Source organism: Capra hircus, unplaced genomic scaffold (genome assembly GCF_001704415.2).
Source record: "Capra hircus breed San Clemente unplaced genomic scaffold, ASM170441v1, whole genome shotgun sequence".
Lineage (NCBI taxonomy): Eukaryota > Metazoa > Chordata > Mammalia > Artiodactyla > Bovidae > Capra > Capra hircus.
The window spans coordinates 452,501-470,830 of record NW_017189541.1 but is presented as its reverse complement, the minus strand read 5'-3'; the positions used below and the strand labels follow the sequence as shown (position 1 = coordinate 470,830).

The window sequence follows — 18,330 nt, the reverse complement described above, 5'->3', positions numbered from 1 at the left end:
GTGGTGAAAGTATTGGAGTTTCAGCTTCAGCATCAGTCCTTCCAATGAACATTCAGGACTGATCTCCGTTAGGATGGACTAGCGATGAGCAGGGCTTGTGTTCCAATAAAACTTTTTTTTTGTTTTAAATCACAGCAGAAGATAAACCAGGTTTAGCTTCAGCCCCAGTTGTTCACTGGACCTAATTTGGGTCAATATCTTTTTTTTTTTTTTTTTCTCCTAACAAGTGGTACTTTCCTCCCTTCCCGCAGACCTTTACACTCTGGTGAGCAGGGTTCCTCCTTCCCAGAGCAAATCTGAACGTGGGAGTTTGCCCTTCCCCCGTGACTTGGTGCCTTTGGATCCTTGTTTTGTGGCATGCATAAGACGTAACTGCCACCGAACAGAGCTTGACGGCAAGGCAGACCCACTGTGTCTGTGACCTGCTTCCTTCAGGGGAGTGTTTCTGGATATGCTAGTGGGTAGTGTAGCACGTCTAGGCAGGGGGGGAGGACTGGTTTTGCTGGATATAGACAGGAGCTGGTGGCGCAGTCCGCCAGTAGATGGCATGACTGAGCAACCAGTCTTAAGTTCAGGCATCGGAGAAGGCGATGGCACCCCACTCCGGTACTCTTGCCTGGAAAATCCCATGGACGGAGGAGCCTGGTGGGCTGCAGTCCACGGGGTCGCTGAGAGTCGGACACGACTGAGCGACTTCACTTTCACCTTTCACTTTCACGCATTGGAGAAGGCATGGCAACCCACTCCAGCGTTTTTGCCTGGAGAATCCCAGGGACGGGGGAGCCTGGTGGGCTGCCGTCTATGGGGTTGCAGAGTCGGACACGACTGAAGCAACTTAGCAGCAGCAGCAGCAAGGTCAGGCATGCGCTTCCCTGGTGCCTCAGACAGTAAAGAATCTGCCTGCAATGCAGGAGACCCATGTTCGATCCCTGGCTCGGGAAGATCCCCTGGAGGACGGCATGGCAACCCACTCCAGTATCCTTGCCTGGAGAATCCCATGGACACAGGAGCCTGGGGGGCTACAGTCCACGGGGTCACAAAGAGTCAGACACGACTGAAGCGAGTTGATACGTACACACACATAGGTGATACGCAGTCTTGTCTTAGGCTGAGCTGTACAGCAGAGTCGCAGACTTGTGTTTGTGCTTGTACATTCTTTCAGCAGACTCTTTCCCAGTATAAGCTGTTGCGAGATATTTGCATTCAGTTCCCCGTGCCGAGCAGTAGGCCCTTGCTGTGTATCTACTTCAAATATAGTCGTGTCTCTATGTTCATCACAAACTCCTAATTTACCCCTCCTCAGCGTTCCCCTTTGCTAACCAGAAGCTGTTCTCTATCTGAGTCTATTTCTGTTTTGCAAATAAGTTCACTTGTGTTGTATTTTAATTTTTTTCTTTTAAATTTTTTTTAACAAACATCAAAAATATTTTTTATTGGGGTACAGTGGATTGACAATGTTGTGATAGTCTCAGGTGGACAGCAAAGGAACTCAGCCATAGATATACGTATACACATTCTTCGCTAAACTCCCCTCCCATCCAGGCTGCCACGTGACACTGAGCAGAGTCCCCTGCGCTGTCCAGCAGGTCCTTGCTGGTTCTCCATGTTAAATCCAGCAGTGTGTCCATGTCCATCCCAGACTCCCTGACTATCCCTTCCCCATCCTTCCCTCTGGGAACCATAAGGTTTTTACAGAGTATTGAGCAGAGTCCCTGTGCTGTCCAGCAGGTCCTTGCTGGTTCTCCATGTTAACCGCGTGTGTCCATGTCCATCCAGACTCCCTGACTGTCCCTCCCCATCCCCCCGTGACCATAAGGCTATTACAGAGAATTGAGCAGAGTTCCCTGTGCTGGACAGCAGGTCCTTGCTGGTTATCTGTTTTATACCGCAGTTGGTATATGCCGATTCCAAGCTGCTAATTTATCTCTCCCCACCCCTTTCCCTTCTGGTAACAGTCAGTTTGTTTCCTACGTCTCTCAGTCCGTGTCTCTGTCGTAGAGAAGCTCCTTTGTATCATTTGTGTTTTCCTTTTTTCAGCTTGCACGTATAGGCAGTGCCATACGCTACTCGCTGAGGCTGCCTGATTGCTGAGCGAGCTCTCTGCTGCCGGGGGATGCGGGCTCCCTGTGTCCAGTCCGCCCTGCGGCCCCACTGCCTGCCCCCGCCTCAGCTTTATCAGGTCCTCCTCTACGTTTTCTAGGAACTCGGGGCTTCTTTCTTTGTTCACTGGAGCCTCAGCTACACCAGCTCTCGATGCCAACGTGGCCTGACCCTGCCAGGCGGCCTGGTAGCAGATGGCATTTTCACAGCGCGTCTCACTGTGATTATCTATCGTTTCCTTTTCCCGCCTCTTCCTTCTGATGTTCACATCACGCGTCCTTCGTTTCTTTGCCGTCAAGGGGTCTAAACGGTTTATGATGTGTCTCTTCCTCATGTTGTCTCTTCTATTGTTAAAAACACTCATCTTTGTTTCATTTAAAATAAATACACTTAAAAAAAATCGCACCGATTTCAGGAGCAAGCTCATACATGCCCATGTCCCCCACTCAGCCCTGAATTCTCTTTCTTGGAGCTGGCGGTGTTTGATGCGTCCAGCATTTAGAGATGGAAGACGTGCGTTCTTTCCCCTCGTGCCCCTGGCCCCCTCTTGCAGGAAGAATCTCTGAACAAAGCGGTCATAACCACATAACAATTCTTTCTTTCAGGCGCCTGAGGTGCAAATCACTTTTGCAGCTGTTTCACCTTGATGTCCGCGGCTTTGAACTTCTCCAAGGGCGGCGGTGGTTTCTAAATCCCTTTTTGTTCACGTCCCCCAAAGATGTCCTTTGCCACTGTTTGTTTCTCTGTGTCCAGCTGGAGCTGGACATTTCTGTTTTCCCTGGGTTCACCACCCTGATGCTGGAAAGACTGAGGGCAGGAAGAGAAGGGGGTGACAGAGGATGAGATGGCCGGATGGCATCGCTGACCCTAGGGATGGGAATTTGCAGAAACTCCGGGAGATGGGGAAGGACAGGGAAGCCTGGCGGGGCTGCAGTCTATGGGGTCGCAGACAGTCCGACACGCCGGAGCGACTAACCCTTTGTTTTGCTCTGTTTTGCTCATTTTTCTGGTTGCCCGTGCAGTGGCTTGAGGGATCTTAGATTCCCCGCAGCAGGGACTGAACCCAGGCTGTGAATGTGTGGAGTCCTCGCCTCTGGACTGCTCACATTCCCTCATGAAGCTCTTCACAGCTCCAGTCACCCGTGCGTGGAGGGCTTCCCTGGACCACACGGGCTTTGAAAGTTCTGTGTCCGGTGGGACATGTCCTTCGACAGTTTCAGGCTCATAGTCTTCTTGGCCTCACCGTGGTTCTCATGCCGTAAGCTGACACGCGTGTGTGCAATCAATGAAAAGTAGGGTGCCCCGGAAATGCATACGTGTGTGTGCGTGCGTGTGTGTGCGTGTGTGTGCGTGTGTGTGAGTGTGCGTGTGCGTGCGTGTGTGCGCGCTCAGTGATGTCCGACTCTCTGCGACCCCGTGGACTGTAGCTCGTGTGCGTGTGTGCGTGTGTGCGTGTGTGTGTGCGTGTGTGCATGTGTGTGCGTGTGTGTGCGTGAGTGTGTACATGTGTGTGTGCGTGTGTGTGCGTGTGTGTGTGTGCGCGCTCAGTGATGTCCGACTCTCTGCGACCCCGTGGACTGTAGCCCGCCCAGCTCCTCTGTCCATGGGATTCTCCAGGCAAGGATACTGGAGTGGGTTGCCTCGCCCTTCTCCGGGGCATCTTAGCTCCTGCATTGCAGACAGATTCTTTGAGCCACCAGGGAAGCCCCCGAGACCAGCATGCTTTTGGCCAATGCAGGCTGAAGAAAGCGTGTCTTCAGCAGATGCGCTGAATCAGCCACAGTTGCTCTGAGCTGAAATGGAATGAGACACTCAGGCTTCGCTGTCCACCGTCTCGAGAAAAGGTTGTTTCCCGTGGAGCGGTTTTCTTCCTCTGAGTCCTGTGTCTTTCTTTCCCTTCTAGCCGGAAATAATGACAGCAAAGCCCAGGACGTCGTGAGGAGGATAAAAGAGGACACACTCAACGACCAAGGTACTTGACTGACCTCCCCCAGACAGATGGCGCTTCTGGTTTGCTCTGGGTCCGGGTTCCCGGTGGGGCTGATGGAAGCAGCTCTGGGGAGGGGGCCATGTCTCTGCTCTGGAGTGTTTCCTTGAGGGCCTCTGGTCCTCCTTGGCCGCTGCAAGGCAGCACCAGGCATGGTACCTGTGAGGGAGAGTGTTCCTGGTGAGATCGGGCTGCGTTTTCATTCCTTATCCATCCCCAGGGTCCTCCGAGGCCTGTGTCCACTTGGGAATCTTTGGACGTGCCTACCAGAAGGTGCACCATCTCCTTCCGCTTCTTTTTCTTCTTTAGTAATGTTATTTATCCATGTTTTTTGGCCGTGCTGGGTCTTCACTGCTGCTCCGGCTTTTTCTCTGCTTGCGCCGGGTGCGGGCTCCTCTCTCGTTGCCGAGTTCCGGCTTCCGCTGCGCTGCTGTCTCTTGATTTGGAGCACCGTCTCTAGACGCTGTGGTCCACAGGCTTAGTTGTCTCCCACGGCACGTGGGATTGTCCCGGATGAGGAACTGAACCTCTGTCCCCTGCATTTGGAAAGACCCTGATGCTGGGAGAGCTTGAAGGCAGGAGGAGAAGAGGGTGACAGAGGATGAGATGGTTGGGTGGTATCACCGACTCGATGGACGTGAGTTTCCGCAAGCTCCAGGAGTTGGTGATGGACAGGGAGGCCTGGTGTGCTGCAGGCCACGGGGTCGCAGAGAGTTGGACTTAACTGAGTGGCTGAACAACAACAGCTTACCAGAAAAAAGAAAAAAAAAAACCCATGCCACCCCAGAATACCAATAAGCCCCCAACATGACGTAAACAAGCAGCAGAACGCCACTGAGAATGTTCAGAGAATCCGAGTGGAAGTAGATCTCGAACGTGAAACTGAGCGTTGGTCAGTTGTGTCCGGCTCTTTGTGACCCCCTGCTCTGTACGGAACTCTCCAGGCCAGAATACTGCAGTGGGTAGCCTTTCCCTTCTCCAGGGGATCCTCCCAACCCAGGGGTTGAACCCAGGTCTCCTGCATTGCAGGAGGATTCTTTACCAACTGAGGCCCCAGGGAAGCCCAAGAATACTGTAGTGGGTAGCCTGTCCCTTCTGCAGGGGATCTTCCTGACCCAGGAATTGAACCAGGGTTTCTTGCCTTGCAGGAGGATTCTTTACCAACTGAGCTATGAGGGAAGCCTAAATGGATATTGGTCTTCAGTAATTACATGCTAATAAAACCTCTCTTATTTGGACCAAATAGTCATGCTAATTTACAAAAAAAAACAACAAAAAAAAAACCATGCCACCCCTACAATACCAATGGAAAAAACCCAACTCCGCAAAACAAACAGGGAAATGGCTTAACAATGTTCAAATGAACCCAAGTGGAAATAGATACTGGTTTTGAGTAATTACACGCTGAGCAAAGCTCTCTTATTTGGAGCCAACAGTCCTGCTAATTGACCAAGGGAAAAAAAGAAAAAAAAGAGCCACCGCTAAAATACCAATAAAACCCGTAGCACTAGAAAGCAGACAGCGAAATGGTTTGCGGGTATTCAGAGGGACTCAAATGGAAATAGGTGAGCGACACAGTCTTCAAAGGAAACCCAGGAAGGTCAGCGTTGCTTCTGTGCATTTCCCTGGTGACTCACACAAGCCACGGTGGAATTCGCTGGTCGTGAATCCCAGTAAACGTGGTTTCTCTGCTTTGTCTTGTTTTTTTTCCAATATTTATTGTTTGTCCCTGCGGATCTTAGTTGGGCCCACGGAATCTTGGACCCTCGCTGAAGCGTGCGGGAGCTTTCCTTGCAGCGTGTGGGATTCTAGTTCCCTGACCAGGGATGGAACCCGGGCCCCCAGCTTGGGGAACTCCGACTGTTAGCTGCTGGACCACCAGGGAAGTCCGCTGTCCTTTGTTTTTGAAAGGAAGAAGGCGTCCCTTGCTTTGCATCACCGTTCTACACACCTCACCCTCAAGAGGGTCTTCCCGATCAATTTCACATCTTTCCTCATGTTCTTTTTTAAAAATGTTTTAGAGCTAAAGCGTACCATGTTAGCGTCAGCGATCCAACCCAGCGACTCAGTGATACATATACGTGTGTTTCTTTTCAGGTTCTTGCCCCATGTCGGTTTCTGAGAGAATATTGAGTAGAATCCCCTGTGCTATGTAATAGGTCCTTGCCGTTTATCTATTCTGTATATGGTGATGTGTGGGCTTTCTAGGTGGTGCTCATGATAACCCGCCTGCTATGCAGGAGACCTGGGTTCGACCCCTGGGTCGGGAAGATCCCCTGGAGAAGGGAAAGGGCAGCCCCACTCCAGTATTCTGGCCTTGGAGAACGCCATGGACGGAGGAGCCCGGTGGGCCGCAGCCCATGGGGTTGCAAAGAGTCGGACGCGACTTCGTGACTCAACAAAATTGACAGTAGAGAAGCCCAAGGACAGCTTCTGAAAGGCAGGAGGAGGGGTCCAAAGAGACTGAACACATGTGCCCAGATGATGGTCTCCAGGAACCTGGTTCCGAGCGCACCGCCTCCAGTTCTCCCCTGCTGCGTGCTTCCACATGGAGTGATTCTTCTAGGCGATGGTTCGCCCGCTGGGTAGAGCTGGCCGGCTGGAAGGGGTCTGGCAAGGATGCCACATGCTTAGAGGCAGGTGTCGCCACACCTCCGTCTTGGAGCTCCAGGTGGAGTGGTCTCTCAGTCTGGGCAATGGGCCGCCCACCTGTGCGTGTCCTGAACTGCCCTCCTGGCCTGCAATCCGCCTTCTTGAACTCGCCGGCTTAGACTCGGGAGTGGATTCAGCTCTCCCCTCGTCCCAGCCTCATGTTGGCATCAGTCCTCCGCCCCGTGCCTGCGGATAAGCCGGGGCGTGGACGGGGCGGGCAGGGCGTCGGGTTTCAGGGCTTGGCGCATCGCTGCCTTGGCCATCTGCCTGATCCTCGTCCTAGGCATGGGTGCCTGCCTGGCGGACGCCTGCCCCGAGGTGTCCTCAGAGGGTTCTCATTTCGAGTGCTTGATTGATGTGCCTTTAAAGGCAGCCACGTTGGAGGTCTTCCAAAGGAGTCTACATGGCAGCCTGGCGTGGCAAGCCATGTCTAAATGATGCCCGTCATGGGTTTTCTGGGGTGGACTTGTCCTTGGAAACCCTCCCTACTGAATGACGTATCCCGTTCGGAGCAAATTCCACGACCACCTGCTCATAAAATGGAACTCGAGATTATGTTAAGATTCCTTGAGGGCTTGTTCAGTCGCTAATCCTGTCCAGCTCTTCGCAACCCCATGGACTGCAGCACACCAGGCTTCCCTGTCCATTACCATCTCCAGAGCTTGCTCAAATTGCATCGAGTCAGTGATGCCATCCAACCGTCTCATCCTCTGTCGCCCCCTTCTCCTCCCACCTTCAATCTTTCCCAGCATCAGGGACTTTTCCAATGAGTCAGCTCTTCACATCAGGTGGCCAAAGGATTGGAGTTTCAACTTCAGCACCAGTCCTTCTAATGAATATTCAGGACTGATCTCCTTTAGGATAGACTGGTTTGAACTCCTGGCAGTCCAAGGGACTCTTCAAGAGTCTCCTCCAGGACCATAGTTCACAATCATCAATTCTTCGGCACTCAGCAAATTCTGGGTGTGGGCGGGAGGCTGATGCATTTGAATGGATCCTAAGTCCCAGAGAAGGAAATGGCAACTTGCTCCAGTATTCTTACCTGGAGAATCCCACGGACAGAGGAGCCTGGCAGGCTACAGTCCATGGGGTTGCCAAGAGCTGAGTGACTAACTGTTAAATTCAGAGAGATGTCGTTATGGGTTACATGGGGGTGATGGTGGGTCCCTTCAAAAAATATCATCCATGGATGAGACAGTAAATGAAACGTGGGTCCATGCATACGAGGGAATCAGCCATAACGAGGAAGGGAATTCTGACACCTGCTTCTGCGTGGGTGCAGCTCGAGGTCATGCCGATGAGTGAAATAAGCCGGCCGAGAGGACAGGCTCTGCAGGATTTACACGTCTAGCACGTCCTGAGAGGCGCGTGGGAGCTCTAGTGGTAAAAGAGACAGGGGCTTGATGCCTGGGTGGGGAAGAACCCCTGGAGGGGGCATGGCAACCCACTCCAGTCTTCTTGCCTGGAGAATCCCAGTGGACAGAGGAGCCTGGAGGGCTACACTCCATGGGGTTGCAAAGAGTGGGTCATGACTTGGGGTAGCGAAGACTTGGATATGGCTGAGCATGCACATTACTGGATGCAAGAGTCAGGTTGACGGAGATAGAAATAGGAGGCTGGGTTCCAGGGACTGCCGGAGGGCGTGGGGAATCAGTGTCTCATGGCGACAGAGTCCCACTTGGGAATGATGGAAAATTCTGCAACTGGATATCTGTGTGTGTGTGTGTTTCAATATTTATTTGGCTGTGCTGGGTCTTAATTGAGGCACTGAGGATCTTCACTTGCAGAATGTAGAACCTAGTTTCCTGACCAGAGGTGGAACCCAGGTCCCCTGCCTTGGGAGGTCAGAGTCTTAGCCCCTGGACCACAAGGGAAGTCCCCTGACCTTTGTTTTCCAAAGGAGGTGGGTGTCCCTTGCTTTGTGTCCTCATTGTACACTTTTCAACATCAAGAGGGTCTTCCTGGGCAGTTTCACAGCTTTCCTCATGTCATTCTTTTCTCTTTTAAAATTTTAAAATTAAAGTATATCTTGGTAGTTTTAGGTATACAGCGCAGTGGTTCGTTATACATACACATGTCATTTCTTTCCAGATCCTTTTCCCCTGTTGGTTCTTAGAGAACACTGAGTATATTTTCCCTGTGTTATACCGTAGGTCATCGTTGTTTATTTTATACACAGTAGTGTGGCGAATTCCAGGGGTGATGCAGTTGGTAAAGAACTCGCCTGACAATGCGGGAGACGCGGGTTCCACCCCTGGGTCAGGGAGATCCTCTGGGGCAGGAAATGGCAAACTCATTCCAGCATTCTTGCCCGGAGAATCCCCATGGACAGAGGAGCCTGGCGGGCTACATTCCATGGGTCACAAAGAGTCGGAGACGACTGAGCAACTTCAGTTTCACTTTCACCTAACTTACAGTCTTTATGTTTTTCTTGGATTTAATTTAATTTCTGTAACCACACAGCCTTTAGCAGTATGAGGTATCGAGTTTTAGGGATGCCCATTCTGTTTTCCAGAAGATTACCAAAAGAAAAAAAAAAGAGAGAAAGAAAATGCAAACAAGAAACACAAGTGGTTGCCTAATCTAAGAGAGTATGGAGAGCGAAGGCTTCAGGTGCTCAGTCCTGTCCCACTGTTTTTGACCCCATGGACTGAGGATGATGGTGGTGCTGGTGGTGCTGATGGTGCTGATGAGAGGGCAACAGTGATGGGGATGATGGCGATGATGGGATGATGGGATGATGGGATGATGGGGATGGGATCATGGGGATGGGGATGATGGGATGATGGGATGCTCTGATGATGGAGGTGCTGAGGATGGTGGTGCTGATGGTACTGATGAGAGGGCAACATGATGGGGATGATGGGATGATGGGGATGATGGGGATGATGGGATGATGGGGATGATGGGGATGATGGGATGATGGGATGATGGGGAGGGGGATGCTCTGATGATGGTGGAGCTGAGGATGGTGGTGCTGATGGTGCTGATGAGAGGGCAACAGTGATGGGGATGATGGCGATGATGGGATGATGGGATGATGGGATGATGGGGATGATGGGGATGATGGGATGATGGGATGATGGGGTGATGGGGATGATGGGATGATGGGATGATGGGGAGGGGGATGCTCTGATGATGGTGGTGCTGATGGTGCTGATGAGAGGGTGACAGTGATGGGGATGATGGGGACGGGGATGATGGGGGGGATGGGGATGGGGACGTGGATCAGGATGCGCTGATGACGGTGGAGCTCAGGATGATGTTGGTGATGACAGAATGTCAGTGATGACGATGGTGGTGCTGTTGCTGCTGCTGGTGGCTGTGGTAATAACGGTAATGATGACGTGGTGATGCTGATAGAAACGATCATTACGGCTCTCCTGTCCACCCCAGTTATTATCACGTAAAATCACATAATTCTGGAGGTGATGCCGAGAGACAGTAATGGGCTCCCCGGGGATGCCGGGCTAGCTGCTGATCCTATCTGATTTGTGTGTCTCCTCCACACTTTGCTTTTTCCGCTGCGTTACGGGAGAGACTGATTAATTCTGTGGATTCACTGTGTCCTGCGATGGTGACACGCTTAATGTAATTGTCAGAAGCAGTGTCACCAGGAGCTAATGGGAGCTGTCTGTCTGTCTGTCTGTCTGTCTGACCTTGCACACAGTACTTCCTTAATTTTCGAGTCTTGTCTCCTGAGCTGAAATGTTGCAACTTTTGTTCAACTGCGAGAACCAGCTTTTCCTCTGATACCCCTAGAAATGAATTAATTCATGTCCGTCTTCTGTTCGTGGAAACCTTTGTCCCTGGGTGAGGAGCCTGCTGCTGAGAAATTTGATCTCCTCTCACCTTCATGGCATTTCAGCCTTGCTTTTGCAGAAAGCATTTATCAGCCATATTTCTAATCAACTGTGGTAGTTGGATATGCTTTGTGTTGATTAGAATACACCTTTCGGGTCAACATAAAAGAAGAAACTCCTCCGCGACTTCTCAATTTTCTTACTTTACAGCTGCGGTTGTAACCCTACCCCCCGTACTTCTTAAGGCTGGAATCTGCAGGATATAAAAAGCTTCTCTTGAAAGCCCTTTCTCGATGAAATCAATTGTCCCCCAGATAACTTTTTCATGTGGATACATGGTTCCTGAGACAGGACATTTCCTCTCAGGAAATGTAAGGCACCAGGAAAGCGCCTTGAATGTTTCAATTTGGCCCGCTGAGCTCAGGAGGGCCCATGGACGACAGCTTCCTTCATCCCCTGGGCCGTGTTTCGCCTTTGAAGGCGACGCTGCTGTGGCCATACAGAAACCTGGTTTTGTAGTCAACATGGAGAACCAACAAGTCCCTGTGCTGTCCAGCACAGGGGACTCTGCTCAATCCTCTGTAATCACCTTATGGTTCCCAGGGGGAGGGATGGGGGAAGGGATAGTCAAGGAGTCTGGGATGGACATGGACACACTGCTGGATTTCACATGGAGAACCAGCAAGGACCTGCTGGACAGCACAGGGGACTCTGCTCAGTGTCACGTGGCAGCCTGGCTGGGAGGGGAGTTTGGGGGAGAGTGGGTACACATGTATGGACAGCTGAGTCCCCCTGCTGTCCACCTGAAACCATCACAGGATTGTTCAGTTGCTGAGTCGTGTCCGACTTTTTGCAACCCCGTGGACTGCAGCACGCCAGGCCTCCTGGCCCAGGCTATACTCCAGTACAAAGTAAAATGTTGAAAATGAAAAGAAGACTGGCTCGTTCACGGCGCTGGGCAGGTGTCATCTGCCTGCCACCAACTGCAGGTTCACTGCAGTCAGACACTTAACCGAGTTGTGCACCCGTCAGGCGGGAACTTGACAGGGGTCCTGTCACCCTGCACGTCTGGCCTGCCTCCCTCTGGCCGAGGGGACCTGCAGACCTGGGGTTGTCTCGGGTACCGCAGAGATGCTCTGTGACTCTCCCCCCACACCCGCAGAACGGGTGGTGCCATGGAGGGAAACACTGATGCGGGTTCTGCTTTTACCTGTTACTCCCCAGATCCTTCACATCCATTCTTTGCCTGCTATTGCTGTGGCTTTTATTTATTTTATTTAAAACATGTATTCATGGGAGGATAATTGCTTTACAATACTGTCACGGTTTCTGCCATACAGCAACATGAATGAGCTGTTCAGTTCAGCCAGTCAGTCGTGTCCGACTCTGCGACCCCATGGATGCAGCTCGCCAGGCCTCCCCGTCCATCACCAACTCCCGGAACTTCCTCAAACTCACGTCCATCGAGTCGGCGATGCCATCCAACCATCTCATCCTCTGCCGTCCCCTTCTCCTCCCGCCGCTAATCTTTCCCAGCATCAGGGTCTTTTCCCATGAGTCAGCTCTCGGCATCAGGTGGGCAAAGGATTGCCCCTTCCCAAAGCCCGTATGAAATTCCGTATGCCGTTGATTCTGGGCACTGAAATAAACACAGCCTGTGTCTCTCACCAGGTACCTGGGGCAACACGGCACGTCTGCCTCCGCCAGTGATGGAGAACTGTTTTTTCAGATTTACAGATGATTCTCTCCCTCCCTTCCCCTCCTTCTGCCTCGGGCATTGAGCTCACATATTCTGATGATATTTTTGTGAAATAACAGACTTAATTTTCCTTACGGTTGAAGACATTTTCGTTTTAGAATGTTATCGGGGCGAAAATTGAAAATTCACTTTAATGAAAGTGGGTCTGTGCGTGTGTGTCGTGAGTCTCTGTGTGTATGGATCTATATATTTCTCTTTTTACTTGTATCTCTCTATAGATAATAATATCTATTCAGGGAAAATAGGTATCTATTAAGTATAAATAGGTATTTAAATTGTATCTATACATGGTGCAAGTAGATACCTATTTGTAAATAGATGCAGTCATTATTCTGTTTATATTTTTATGCTAACATGTTTTTGAACATTTAATTTTATATTACAGTATAGCTGATTTGGTTGTAGCTCAGCTGATAAAGAGTCCGCCTGCAGTGCAGGAGACCTGGGTTCAATCCCTGGGTTGGGAAGATCCCCCGGAGAAGGGACAGGCTACCCACTCCAGTATTCTTGGGGTTCCCTGGTGGCTCAGCTGATAAAGAATCTGCCTGCAATGCAGGAGACTTGGGTTTGATCCCTGGGTTGGGAAGATCCCCTGGAGAAGGGACAGGCTACCCACTCCAGTATTGTATCCTGGAGAAACCCATGGACTGTATAGAGTCAGACACGACTGAGCGACTTTCCTTTTCACTTTCATGGCTGATTTACAATGTTGTGTTATTTCCCAGGTATATAGCAGAGTGATTCAGTGACTCCGTTATACTGAATCTTTGAATCTGACCGTATATATCCATTCTTTTTCAAATTCTTTTCCCTTTTAGCGTATTACAGAATATTTGTTTTCCAGTGTGAATTCTATTACAGAATATTGCATAGAGGTCCCTGTGCTATACAGCAGGTCTCTGTTGATTATCTGTTTTATAGATTGTAGTTTCTGGATTTTAACCCAACCTCCTAATTTATCCCTTCCCACTTTCCCCTTTGGTGGCCTTAAGTTTGTTTTCTAAGTCCATGATTATGCTTCTTTATTTTTGTAAATAAGTTCATTTCTGTAATATTTTAACAACCGACATTTAAGTAATGTTATATGACATTTGTCTTTCTCTGACTTCCTTCACTCAGTATGAGAATATCTGGGTCCATCTGTGTTGCGGCAATTGGCATTATGTGGTTCTTTTTGATGGCTGCGTAATATTCCCTTGTACATAGGTACCATGCCTGCCTTATCCATTCATCCGTGGGTGGACACTTAGGTTGCTTTATTTTGAGTTCCTGAGGTTGTTAGCTTTGCCAGGTTTGTACAGAGAAGCTGAAGAAAGAGAACGGTGATTTGCGTGAGCTTTCTTAAACAGACAGGGAGGCTGAGGTGGTTAAGACAGGGACTGACTGGTTGATTATGGTTATGTAGCTGCTCAGTCATCTCTGACGGTCTTTCAACCCCAGGGACTGTAGCCCGCCAGGCTCCTCTGTCCATGGGATTCTCCAGGCCAGAATACTGGAGTGGGTTGCCATTTCCTCCTTGCACTCCCTGTATTGGCAGGTGTGTTCTCCACCACCGACCCCTGGGAAAGCTCAGGGGTGAGTCCCCTAACCTGCAGCCCGTCGTGGGGTGCGGGTGATCGGTGCTTTGGAAAGCTGGGTTTTCACCCGGTTTTCCCTGGACACAGAAATCCGCCTACATCCATCCCACGTCCTGCCAGCTGCCCGGCCTCTGTGTATCTTGATGATTTTCTGAAACAAGAACGGTTCATCCATGCAAATTCCCCTCTAACATCTCACTTACCCCAGTAGATTACAGCCGCCTCTGCACAAAACCTGGAAAGGTGATTTCAGGACGAACGTGCTGGGAGGTCTGATCACTCATGCCTGCCAGAGTTGTCTGTGGTTTCGCTGCGAGATCCTCATTCTGTTCGGTTTCATCTGTATTTTATTGTATCTCATCTTATTTCTTTTCTTTAAAGGAAGGCTAGCTGGTTTACAACGTTCTGTTGGTTTCGGGCGTACGGCAAAGGGACGCAGTTATATGTACGCATAGACCCTTTCTCAGATTCTTTTCCATTGTAGGTTATTTCAGGGTGTTGAATATACTTCCTTGTGTTATGGAGGAGGACCTTGTTGGTTATCTGTTTCATATACTTGTTGTGGTTCACTTGCTTAGTCGTATCTGACTCTTTGCAACCGTATGTACTGCAGCTGCCAGGCTTCCCTGTCCATCACCAACTCCCAGAGCTTGCTCAAACTCTTATCCTTCGAGTCAATGATGCCATCCAACCATGTCATCCTCTGTCGCCCGCTTCTCCTCCCACCTTCAGTCTTTCCCAGCATCAGGGTCTTTTCCAGTGAGTCAGCTCTTCCCATCAGGTGGCCAAAGGATTGGAGCTTCAGCATCAGTCCTTCCAATGAACACCCAGGACTGATTTCCTTCAGGATGGACTGGTTGGATCTCCTTGCAGTCCAAGGGACTCTCAAGAGCCTTCTCCAGCACCACAGTTCAAAAGCATCAGTTGTTCGGTGCTCAGCCTTCTTGATGGTCCATGAGTACTGCAAAAACCATAGCTTTGACTATATGGACCTTTGTTGGGAAATTGATGTCTCTGCTTGTTAATACTCTGTCTCTGTTTGTCGTAGCTTTCCTTCCAAGGAGCAAGCATTCTTTAATTTCGTGGCTGCAGTCACCATGTGCAGTGAGTTTGGAGCCCACGGAAATAAAGTCTGACACTGATTCCATTGTTTCCCCATCTATCTGCTGCACAGTCATGGGACCGGATGCCACAGTGTTAGTTTTTTGAACAATGAATTTTAAACCAGCTTTTTCAGTGTCCTCTTTCACCTTCATCAAGAGGCTCTTTCGTTCCTCTTCGCTTTCTGTCATGAGGGTCATATCTGCTGCTGCTGCTAAGTCGTTCAGTCGTGTCCGACTCTGTGCGGCCCCATAGATGGCAGCCCAGCAAGCTTCCCCGTCCCTGGGACTCTCCAGGCAAGAACACTGGAGTGGGTTGCCATTTATCTAGAAAGGCAGTAAATCCCTTCATGGTGACATCAGCTACTCGGTTACTAGCAGGTAACCTTTTGTAAAGTCAGCGCCTGATAGCTTGAATGCCTCCTTCACCAAAATCTTATATCCTGACCTTGCCAACCACCCCCCCCCCCACCTCTCTGGAGCACTCTCTCAGAGCTCTCTGAGGTGCTGTCTCCTGGGCTACAGTCCTTGTTTTATCCCCAAATAAAAGGGAACTCACAACCCTCACATTGTGGTTTTTTCAAATTTAGTCGAGACAATAATAATCGAAACAACGCCCCTGACGAGTGTCACGTGCTTGAGTCATCCCCAGACCATCTCCGCTAAGCCTGGTCCATGGGAAAATTCTCCTCCATGAAACCAGGAAGGTTGGGGGCCGCTGGATTCGAAGGGACGTCCACCGGTGATTTCAAAACCAAGAGGAAAGAGACTTTCCGGGCGTGGGTTCCAGCCTGTCTTGCCTGGGTGGGATTACGCTGTGCTTTCTCAGTTAATTGCTCTCCTAATGGGTCTAATTGGTTTTATTCTGCAAATATTCCTCCGGATTCCTATCGCTTTGCAACGCCGGTTTCTCTGAAGTCGATCTAAGGAAGTGCCTGGAGGTGGGACGGCTTCCCAAGTGGTTCCGCGGTGAAGAATCCGCCGGCCAGTGCGAGAGAGGTGGGAGACTCAGGTTCGATCCCTGGGTCAGGAAGATCCCCCGGAGGAGGGCATGACGACCCACTCCGGTATTCTTGCCTGGAGCATCCCATGGGCAGAGGAGCCTGGCGGGCTACAGTCCACGGGGTGGCAGAGTTTCGGATACGAGTTAGCGACGGTGCACACACGCGGGGTGGAGGTGGCTGACATCGTTCTTATTCAGCCCAAGAGGGCTTTTCTCTCTTGCAAGATTCTGCTTTGCATTTTTCTGCTCACCGATGGGGGTGGTATCAGAGGATGCTTTTATTCTCACCGATGGGGGTGGTATCAGAGGATGCTTTTCTGCTCACCAGTGGGGTTGGTATCAGAGGATGCCTTTGACAGCCGAATGGGGAAGGTCGAAGCTTGTTCTAAGGAGCAGCAGAGGCCCTCCCCGCCCCGCCCCCCAGCTCCAGTTGCTGCGTTGCTCACTTTATGCCTGGAAATAAATTCCTCCTCCAGGAAAGTGTTCTCCGAGGTGCAGCTTCACATTGTCCTGTATCATCCCATTGGTCTCTTTATGATGGTCTTGCAAGGAGGTCGGCACCGTTCCAGGGTCATTCCGGCAGGCTCAGATTTTTTTTTTTGTTGTTTCCTTTGTAAATGTTTGATGCTTTCAAACTGTATTGCTGGAGAAGACTCTTGAGGGTCCCTTGGACTGCAAGGAGATCCAACCAGTCCATCCTAAAGGAAATCAGTCCTGAATGTTCATTAGAAGGACTGATGCTGAAGCTGAAGCTCCAATACTTTGGCCACCTGATGGGAAGAGCTGATTCATTGGAAAAGACCCTGATGCTGGGAAAGATTGAAGGTGGGAGGAGAAGGGGGCAACAGAGGATGAGATGGTTGGATGGCATCACCGACTCAATGGATGTGAGTTTGAGTAAGTTCTGGAACATAGTGAAGGACAGGGAAGCCTGGCGTGCTGCAGTCCATGGGGTAGAAAAGAGTCAGTTTATGTGATACAGTTAAGACTTATAAGATACAGTTAAAGGATTTCAACTAGTTGTGACCCTATGTTGATGGGATTAAATTGATGACATGGCACCTCAAGTAGTGAGAACAGTTCCAGTGACTAGAGATTCCGTAAGAGCTCTGCTGGCTAAGTGAAAAACGAGTGCGAAAATCTGAAACATGTCTGAATAATTGCTTACAATTCTTGAAATAAGCTCTGCCTTGTTACTGAAATTTCTCCCATTTCTAATTCTGCCAAAAAAGAAAATTAACATCAGCAACTTCCATTTATCAAGTCTTTACAAGGTGTCAGGTGCTGTTCTGATAGTCTTCCGTGCATTGGTTTATCTTTTTAAATTATTACTTTTATATTGGAGTAGCATCGATTAACAGTGTGCTCAGGTGACTCAGTTATACATATACATGGACCTATTCTCTTCAAAATTCTTTTCCCGTTCTGCTTATTACAGAGCATTGAGCAGAGTCCCCTGTGCTGTCCAGCAGGTCCTTGCTGGTTCTCCATGTTAAATCCAGCAGTGTGTCCATGTCCATCCCAGAGTCCCTGACTATCCCTCCCCTCATCCCTCCCCGCTGGTGACCATAAGGTTATTACAGAGGACTGAGCAGAGTCCCCTGTGCTGTCCAGCAGGTCCTTGCTGGTTCTCCATGTTAAATCCAGCAGTGTGTCCATGTCCATCCCAGACTCCCTGACTATCCCTTCACCCATCCTTCCCCTTGGTGACCATAAGGTTATTACACAGTATTGAGCAGAGTTTGCTGGGCTGTCCAGCAGGCCCTTGCTGGTTCTCCATAGTGTTTTTTTTTGGTCTGGCTGCAAGGCATGTGGGATCTTAGTTCCCCAACCAAAGGTCGAACCCCCATCACCTGCACTGGGAACGTGGAGTCGTAACCAGCAGGCGACCAGGGCAGGCCTTGGTGATGCGTTTTACATACAGTATTAGTAGTGTTTATATTGCTTTTTTGGGCAGCATCTTAAAAAAATGATACATATAACTTTGTGTACAAAACAAACACACTCAGACATGGAAAACAAACCTATGGTTAGCAAGGGGACAAGGGGCGGGGAGGGGTACGTTGAAAGCTGGAGGTTGACGTATGAGAGATTTTTATTTACTATTAACCTGTAGTTGATTTAACAATGTTGTTAGTTTCGGGTGTACAGCAAAGTGGTCCATTTATCCGTTTATATCGACATATTCTTTTCCATTATAGGTTGTTAAAGTGAAAGGGTCCGTCGTGTCCAACTCTTTGCAACCCCGTGGACTATAGCCCGCCAAACTCCTCTGTCCCTGGGATTCCCAGGCAAGGGTACTGGAGTGGGTTGCCATGCCCTCCTCCCGGGGATCTTCCCGACCCAGGG

At 50.1% G+C, this 18,330-nt stretch overlaps 1 protein-coding gene across 3 annotated transcripts in view; it reads left to right on the top strand.

The window, feature by feature from the left end:
- Positions 1 to 18,330, top strand: part of DHRSX (dehydrogenase/reductase X-linked) — a 182,244-nt gene that overhangs the window by 40,400 nt on the left and 123,514 nt on the right. For all 3 annotated transcript variants that reach the window (XR_001917644.1, XR_001917643.1, XM_018044442.1), the window contains exon 3: positions 4,004 to 4,072. Coding sequence is in view for 1 of the 3 variants with exons in the window: in XM_018044442.1 (XP_017899931.1) it covers positions 4,004 to 4,072 (69 nt within the window). In the remaining 2 variants the exon portion in view is untranslated. The remainder of the gene's footprint in view (positions 1 to 4,003; positions 4,073 to 18,330) is intronic.